The sequence below is a fragment of the Fulmarus glacialis genome, unplaced genomic scaffold (assembly GCF_000690835.1).
Source record: "Fulmarus glacialis isolate BGI_N327 unplaced genomic scaffold, ASM69083v1 scaffold5079, whole genome shotgun sequence".
NCBI lineage: Eukaryota > Metazoa > Chordata > Aves > Procellariiformes > Procellariidae > Fulmarus > Fulmarus glacialis.
This window is the reverse complement of record NW_009235078.1, coordinates 40,603-50,114: the sequence shown is the minus strand read 5'-3', so window position 1 is coordinate 50,114 and position 9,512 is coordinate 40,603. Positions and strand designations below refer to the sequence as shown.

General features: G+C 37.4%; 1 protein-coding gene across 1 annotated transcript in view; it reads left to right on the top strand.

The window, feature by feature from the left end:
- Positions 1-9,252, top strand: part of WDR70 (WD repeat domain 70) — a gene marked incomplete at its 5' end in the record, with an annotated part of 57,394 nt that extends 48,142 nt beyond the window's left edge. The window contains 3 exons of the mRNA XM_009585869.1: positions 161-277; positions 650-812; positions 8,775-9,252. Coding sequence (XP_009584164.1) covers positions 161-277; positions 650-812; positions 8,775-8,859 — 365 coding nt within the window. The remainder of the gene's footprint in view (positions 1-160; positions 278-649; positions 813-8,774) is intronic.
- Between the last annotated feature and the right edge of the window lie 260 nt (positions 9,253-9,512).

Genomic DNA, 9,512 nt, shown 5'->3' with positions numbered 1-9,512 from the left:
CCTCAGCAAACCACTGCTTGCATACAGAAGAACTGGGAAGGCTGCTTCTGCCACCTTTTCCAATGCAAGGAAGAATCCTAGTCTTTGTCTTTGTAATTAAAACCTTAAAAAAAAGAAGGTATTTCTAACATTTTTTTTTCTCCCAACTGTGACCCTTCAGCCCATGCGCTTCCGATGTTCCGTGAACCACGACAGCGAAGCACCAGGAAACAGCTGGAGAAGGATAGGCTGGACCCCATGAAGTCTCACAAACCTGAACCTCCAGTAGCAGGACCAGGTAATCTAGGCCTATCTTTTCAGACTGTCGTATGCCAAAGGGACTGTTATGCTTGGGTTTTTTCGGATTTGCATTCAAACCTTTTTGGGTGGCGACTCTACTATATATGTATAGGCACTGTCCAGCACAGTAAGACTGTCTTTGATTGGAATGCTTGCCTGGAATAAATTAATAATCACAATGACTTACTTTAAGTTGTATAATCAGTAAAACATTTACATGAATGCAGGTCTAAATTAGCCTCTACCTGTAGTATTAGATAACTTCTTTGTATCAGATCACTGTTACAGACACAGTACAGATCACTGTTTATTTCTTAAGTATTTTTCTCTAAAATACTCTTGTCTTTTCTTTTTTTTTTTTTTGCTACAGGTCGCGGTGGACGCGTTGGAACTCACGGAGGTACCTTGTCATCATATATAGTCAAGAATATTGCACTGGATAAGACAGATGATAGCAACCCTCGAGAGGCTATTTTACGTCATGCAAAGGAAGCGGAGGAGAATCCATACTGGGTTGCTCCAGCATATGCTAAGTAAGGAAACAATTAAAAATACAAGTAATATTTCTGGAGGTCAGTGGGAGTTTGGTAAAAATAGGATACACACATTTTTAATGGTATACTTTGCCTTTTCTGGATTGCTGCCAAGAATATGCCATACCCTTTTATGAAGTTAAGAGTTTCCAGGAGGTTAAATTGTTGAAATTTGACATTTCCATTTTTAAAATGTACCTATCAACGCTAGAAAATTATTTTAAAGCTTTCTAAGTTGATTAGAATTTAGAATCTTTTCCAAATCAATGTCTGAAATTGCAATATACTTTTTAATAAGGTATTGTCCCATTGACAGACTGGGATGATAAGTTTTCCAATATGCCCTCTAGTTCTGACTGATTCTTAGGTTAAACCTTCAAAATATTTACTTGGTGTTATGACAGCATATTTTAGATGATTTCTTGAATGTCATAAGTTTTTATTTCATTTTTTCCTACATAAGGACCCAAGTACCTGCTTGAATTAACTTGGTATCAAAGGTATAGCAGTATTAAAAATTGCACTGATAAAATCTCTTACCAAAAATTTAATGTAAAAAAATAAGTGTTCAGCTGTTGTTACATAAATTAAAGAGCCTCCTCAAGATTACGGTAGTAAAAATCTCGGTAATCCCACGGGTGGTAACTTACTCAGTTTAAATTGTATGTGTGAGTATGTATTACAATGAAGACTGTGCAATATGCTTCTAGAATGCTTTCTACCAAAGATTTTTTTCTTCTAAAAATAAATACAATTCAAACCATTAAATAAATACATTCACAATAGTACCAAAATAGATACTAAATAAATGCATCTCATACTAATGAACAGAAACTACCACTTTAGAAATTACTAAAATTTTCACATTTTGTTATTATCATTGATGTTTTTGTTACACAAAATAATTTATCTAGTGTAAGTAGTATTTTCCAAATGCATAAGGAAAAGGTTTTGAAGAAATGAAATAGTCTGCACAGAAGTGTGCCAATAACAAACTCTTTTTTCTTGTTTGCACCCCAGTGTTTTATCTCCTAGGCTGTACGTTCGTTAGTACTTTACTGACTGTACTTTCTTTGTTAGTGAAATAATCACCATCTCTTTCCAGAAACTCAAAATATAGTAAGAATCATAGCTGTTTCTAGGGATGACACTTGTTTTCTGACTTGACCCACATGTTCACAAGGATAACTGAATAGCTGTTCCACAGCAGCTGGAGACCCAGCCTGGCTTTGACTGGGTAATTAATAAGTGTGGCATTTGATGTTGTATATCAAATCAATGGATTATAATCACCCTTGGTACCAAAGAAGGAATATTTGAAAGCCTGATTGTGTAACAGTTGTTATGAATATGTTGTAATGAATATGCTAAACATGGATTTTTAGTTGTTTGAGAGTTCATGTTTGCTAGAGATGAAATTTACTTTGAATGTGTAGGCACCTGGTTTTATTTGAGATATGCAACTATCCATTCTCAAAAGTAAATACAATCGCACATTCCATCAGGTAGATAGATACCTCACTGTATTTTTGGCTCAGTACCTTCACTGATTGTATATTAAGTTTCATCTCTGATACCTGCGATGTAGTAGACGTGAAGGTTTTAAAACATAGCTGTATTACAGAAGGCTTACTATGTCAGGTGGGCAGATCTCATTACAGTTTCTTGTTAAAGATGTAGCTGCAGGGGAAGAAGAGAGCTGGCTGAGAAGTGGGGAGGATGCAAGTCCAGACTGCTATTAACTTACACACCAGACGGTGACACGTATGTGGGGGAATTGGACTGCAGCCAACAGCATGGTGCCTTGATGGTTTTCTCAGCTGATACATCTCATGCCAGTGAAAATGCTGTTATCCTTGCTTTAAAAGCTTGACTTTAAGATGTATTCTATGCAAAGCGCATTTAAATAATAATAATAATAATAATTGCTATTATTATTATGAGCTAAGACACTGAAATGCAAAAACTTTCTTTATAATTGTGTTATGTTCTTAATTTTCAGAAATGGAGGTCTATATTAACAGCTGCAGACCAATGGCAGTCATAGGTTTCATTAGCTGCTTGCCTGCACATAGAGATAATATAGAAAGCTGTGTTTATTATATCCTGTATCTGACTTTACAGGGCATGTATATTTACCCTGTATGTAAAGCATCTTACAGGTGCATTTTTAATAAAATATGCAAATTACAAGTAACTGATATAAATTATCACATAATATTGGATTGTAAGAGTGTCCCTGGTGGTCCTGTTAAAATCAGGAGTTCATAATAACGAGCAGTATACAAACCTAGGGAAGCTGGCTGCTTTAGCTATAGCATAAGATATGCTATGGAGTTAGGAAAGGTGATATTCTGATACATACTGTCTTAAGACCTAAAAAAAATACATCCAGTATGTTTCATTTTTTAAAATAGTGGTGGTTTTTTTTTTACTACTTTATTTCTCCACCATCAGTTTTTCCACATTTCTTGTAGTAAATTTTCACTTAAGTATGGTATAAAACTATCCACTTGATCTCTCTCTTCTTTGACAAGGCTTTTGTTTTTGTGTTGTCTAATGGATGGTTATTCACTTACAGCTTTTCATTCTCCTTCTTAAGAAAATGTCTGAGGAAACTATAGTTACTTAATTTTCTTCAGTGATGGTTCTTAAATAATTTTAGACTGAGAAGACTAAGAAACACTCTTTTTCTGGTTGGTCAGAGTTTTCATAAGTCTGATTGTGATGATTGTGTTAGAGTTCGTCTGGTCCCGATTCATACTGATTAGATCATTCTAAGTCAGATAACTGATTTCATGGTTTTTTAATTGTATTTTCACTTCAATAATTCTTGTAAGAAATACCTGCAAGATTACTTTTGCTGTTAGTTTGTATATTACATGTAAAAATACTTCCTTTTTGTTGGATTTAAAGGTGCCTAATTTATTCTTAAAGCCAAAAAGTAATTTGCATTATTTATCACTTGAAAATTTTTTCAAGCTTATTATCATTAGCCTGACCTTTCTGTTTCTCCTAAAATTTGAGCCAGAGAAGGAGGGAGGAGTATGTAAAAGGCAAAAGAATGGGTGAAAAAACAGATGCTGCTGAAAAGGATACTGGGGATGATAAGAAGTACATGCTGAACCAGATGACATGTCACAGAAGCCCAGTGTGAACAAAGTGTCAAAAAAGATGTGATCAACACAGCAGAAAAGTCATAATGGATGAGGAGAAAGAAAAGATCTTGAGATTTTTCAGGAAAAAGCTTGTTAGAGACCTTGGCAAGAGCCATTCCAGTGGAGTGAAAGGAAAGGACAGATTGAAGATTTCAAGTAAAGAACTACAGGAAAGGAACTTGAGGCATCGGTTGTAAATGTTTGAAAATTACATTCTTTGTGAGCTGTTTGTTTTAACACAGCTGTACAGAGATGCTATAATGACTTCAGATGTCCCTCTTTTTTGAATTACTAAGCACTGAAGCTGAGGGCCTAATCAGGCCCAGATGTAGCTCTCTTCCGTACCATAGGGAAGGTGAGGGTGAAATTTCCCTCCCCACCAAGATAGACCGGAGTTCTTAGAAAACACCTTTCATTTCTGTGATGTTGCCCCTATTCTGCTGTCTTTGTCGTTGCTGCTTGTCGCAGGCAAAAGGGAACGACTTGAAGCAAGAGCCTGTAGCTGTGCTGTGTTCACTGAACTTCGCAATGGCAGTACCAGCGTGCAAGGCGTTAGTTACGCAGTGGCTCGGGTATCTTCAGTTGAAGAAGCAGGACTGAACAGAATGTTCTGAAACAGTGATTTTTTTGGCACGTGTTGGTATATTTAAATCTTTTTTGGAAATTGGTAATTTTGAGAGGGAAGCCACTGAGATTCAGAGAAGAGGCAGGCTGGTTGGTGGGGTAAGGAATACAAAGGGGCCTGATGCTGAAAACCTTCATTTTTCAGTCTGGAAGTAGCCTTTATGACATTATTCTGGTTTCCAAGCATGCTTGAAGGTCGTCTTTTTTTCTTTGTTTCAGTGCAATATAAACACAAATTTCAAAAGTTACTGCGACATGAGTCACATGCTGTGATACGCAATTGTCATCTCCAGCTGGTTTAGATGTAGCAGTATTTTTTTAGCTGCTAGTCTATGAACCTCAGATGTCAATGAGCTGCTTTTATCCCTGAAAGGTAACTAAGAAAAACAACCCATAACCAGAGGGATTATGGTGACTCTGAAGCAGTCTGCGTGGCCCCTGGAAGTTTTTTTAGGGGTATGGATATCAGAATTGAAAACCACTGAAATAAAGAGAAGCACGCAGTATGAATAAATCATCTTAGTTTGTTTTCCTGTTTTTGTTTGCAGCCTGTTAGTGTAACCCACAATAGGAATGCATTTGTCAGTGTATGAGATACTGGTTTCAGCTGACAGTCATGTGGAGACACAGGATCATAGAATAATTTAGGTAGGAAGGGACCTCCAGAAATCATATAGTCCAACCTCCTGCTTAAAGCATGTTTTCTTATATCAGGCTGATCAGGTCTAATTAGATTCAGGCTGTTCGGGGACTTGTCCAGCCAAGTTTGAATATCCTCAAGGATGGAGGTTCCACAACACCTCTCTGGGCAGCCTGCTACAGCAATCTGGTTGGCAGGCATAATATGCACTTGCTAAATTCATGCTGGCTGTTCCCAATCACCTTCTTGTTCTTCACGTGCCTGGAAATGCCTTCCATGGGGGTTTGTTCCGTAGCTTTCTCAGGGACTGAGGTTAGGTAGACCATCCTATAGTTTCCCAAATCCTCCTTGTGCCCTTCATAAAGATGATGATGTTTGCCTTTTCTAGTCATCGAGAGCCTCCCCCGATCACCATGACCGCTCAAAGGTGATAGAGTGCCCTTGCAATGACATTGGCCAGCTCCCTCAGTACCTTTGGATCCATCCCATCTGATCTCATGGATTTGTGTATGTCCAATGAGCTACGTACTCCCTGTCTCTGTCTTTCTCTTCTGTCAGTACTGTCTCACTCCCTCCCAAAGGCTCTGCTGGTAGTGTAGGAGTCCTCAGAGGCCTGAGGACAGACCTTCTCAGGGAAAATGGAGGGAAAAAAAAAAAAGCACCAAGTATCTTGACCTTTTCCATATCCTACGTTAGTGGGTTACCTGCCCCATTGAGCATGTTTTCCTTAGCATTCCTTTGGCTGTTAGTGTAGCTATAGAAGCCCTTAGTGTTGCCTTTCACTGTTCTTTCCAGTTTCAACTGCAGCTGAACTTTGGCTTTCCTAACTCCGTTCCTACATGTTCACATAATTCCTCTTGGCTAAGGCTGTCCCTCCTTCCTCTGTGTTCTTCCTTTTTGGGGTTTGGGGTTTATCTCAGTCAGGAGACTCTTGCGCATCCATACCAGGCTTCTGCCAGACTTCACCTTCTGCACACAGGATGGAATGTGTTTTGAGGAGGTTGTCCTCAAAGATCAACCAGCTCTTCTGGGTCCCTTTGCCCTCCATGGCAGTCTCCCATGGGATCTGCCAAGCAGATCCCTAACTGAAAATCCTTAACTGAAGTCAACCCCCAAAGTCAAGGGTAAATAAAATTGAGAAAGTTGGTGGGGAAGAAGAACACAGCTTTCCACATGTATTATTTAGTCCTCAGAAATAAAAATATTTTGAAGTAGTAAACCCGTTTTGATAGTTTTTGTATAAATATTAATCATGCAGCAAACTCCCTACTACACTAGCAATCTCTAGTGCAGTTACCAAGCAGAACAATTTGTGTTTAAATTAAATGATCACTGCTGATAATGCTATAACAAAAACAGTGTTTTCTATGCTTATGTCTTTAAAGTGGTCAGGCATATGCATCGCCCTAGGTGCCCCAGTTACTGCTGTGTAGCTTGTGGAGGTGGAACAATTTACATTTCAGCTGAGCTAAGGCTACAGCCATTTCATGCTAATTTTAAAAAACGAAATAGCAAGCAGACTTGATTTTCTCTGTATGTTTTGCTTTTGCTGGTTACTGCTAGATTATACTACATTTTCTTTTTTTTTTTCCCAGCCCCCCCCCACCCCAGCTTTCCTGGACTTGGCGGCATACTTGCATTAGCTGAAGTCTGTAACTTTTCTCTGTGCCACTCCTATCCTGAAAAACACGTAGGTTCTGCTGCTTGTTTCACAAATTAAGTCATCCTTCTTGGTTGGAAGTTTCTAACCAAGATTATGACAGTGGCAGGTTTTGTGGTCAGAAATGATAGGTTTACACTTGATTAGTTGTGCTTTACTAACAAGCGTCTCAATACTGACCTGATGTGATCCTATATGGCGTTTAGATACCTTTCGTCTATTGAGCTAAAAGGAAGGTACGCTGCTAAAATGGGCTAAATAAACTTCCGTCAATATGTTTTGAAAAAAGAGAAGAAGATTCCATACATTCCACCTCTTCAGCAGCTAACAAAATCCAGTATTTCAGACAATAAAGCCTTCATCCTTGGTGTCTGTTTTGTATTGAATGTTGATTTTTTTTTTTTTTTTTTTTTAAATTCTCCTTCGGTGATTGATTAAGTAGAGTTTATGTAACAATATTCTGATGAAATTTTTAAATGGGAAAATTTTTTTTAATCTTAGTTCTGTTTTCCATGGAGAGCTGAATGACTCATCTCACTTCCAGTAGTGTAGGTCCTCATCTGGGTACAAGGTCTGCTTAGGTATAATGAGACAACATACAGCCTGCACCCAGGGACCAATAGAGTCCCGCAGTAGGACCATATCTGGAACATCTTAGTATACTCCTTACCTGCATGGCAAGTTTGGAGGATGGAGGAGAAGGCAGGCTGATAGAGAGATCCTGTATATAAGGGAAATTGTCTTTGACTAGTTTTGGTGACTTTAAATCTGCTTTGTGCCACATATTTAAAAAGTGGAGAATCCTGCTCTTTAATAGCTGATGGCTTGCTATTACTCTTCAAAGTCAGTGGCAATATTGAATGATGCCTATTGTGTTAAGTAAGGCAGATGCAATTTTGTTAAGGTTTATGCATTTTGTAGAGTCTGCCAAATAACAGTTGTTATAATGATAGTGCTTCATGTCCTTAGACTGCTATAAAAACATTAGTTAATACATTAATGAGGTGATGACTGCCTTGGCTGCGTTTTATACTTTGTTGTGTCTGTTGTAAAGAGAAGTCGAGCACAGCCATCATCAGAAAACCAGTAGTTTCAGCACTGCGGTGATTGTGCTGAGAATTAGGTTGGAAAAGGGGACCATGCGGTGATTAAAGCATAGAACAGGGGAACTGAATGTCCAGACAGTTTATTGAAATGCTGCTTGATACTGTGTTCGTTTAAAAAGCAATCAATAATTATTTTTATAAAGTTTAAGTGTTATTTAAAATACAAGTAAACAGTGGAGGAATAGATACCATCAAGCTTGACTGTAGGATACGCTGTGTTCTCATATGAAGATGATTAGTTTTTTTACGTTACGGTGGTGCTGGATAGAGTCTCTGGAGGAGAAGCTGGTTTTTTCATGCATAGGCAAAGCCAGAAACCTGGCTCAGCTGTTCTGTTTCCACTTACTGGCTGCTGTCATGCTACAGTGTATCAAAATGGAGGTTTCTTTTTTAAAAATCATGGAATCCCGATCTCACAGTGGGAGAAGACCTGTGGCTCCATTTTTCTAGCATTGTATTAAATAGATTTGTTCCTCTCTTCTGTCTTAATTTTATTCATGGAATACACAGATAATGATTGCGAGCTGATGGGGAAATAATACTTGCAAAAGATGTGTGTTTGTTATGCTTGTTCTTTGCCTGAGAGCTGCAAGTTTCTTCAGTTCTTGGAAGGTTACTTGATAGGTTTATGTTGAAAATGAAAAATGGGCAAGTCTAGGATGCTCTTTTATTAAGTATAGAAGGGACATCATTTGTGTCTAGTGCATGTCTAATATAGTTTCTGATACAGAATTGTAGTCTGACCACTATTTTAATCTTTTTAATGTTTTCTAGAACGCAGCCAAAAACAGTTTTTGCAGAAGTGGAACCAGAAGACGATGAAACAGACAAGCCAGAGTGGAAAAAACGTAAAATTTGAAAAATTTAGTTTAAAGAATAATTTTAGTGCATTTGAAACAAAGTGCAGCATTTATTTCTTTATTTTGGGTAGTGGATCAAAATTTGAAAGCAAAAATTCCTTCAGTTCATAAAACTTGCTGCAGTGTAAAAAGGGATTGTTGTATTACACTGGATTGTATTCCCACATTGAATTTTGTAGTAAGGATTGAATTACACTGTGCAAAGAACTCCTCTCTGTGTCAGTTATTTAGCTTCATGATTTAAGTGAAAAATATTTCTTTATAAATAGAACTCTAGGGAATTCATTATATTGCCAAATGTTTTTTTAATTACTGCCAACTTTACAAATGCTGTGTCATGACAGTGTTCAATGATTTTAAGTATATAAATAAAATAATACAGTTTCTTAGACTCCTTTTTATTTTTTCTAGTTAAGATCTAACAAATTACCCCCTTCGTTACAAGTGTAACAAAGTTTACACGTTTATTTAGATTAATTAATGTGGAATAATCCAGTTTAGTTCATTTGTGTGTTCACACAAATTCCAGTTTAGTTCACACTTCTGTGTGAATTTTGGAAAACATGTTTTCTAATGTCTATCCTTATTTGAATGATGTTCCTTTTAAGTATGTGTAGTAACTCACTAGTATTTTATAAAGGTTTTATTTTTC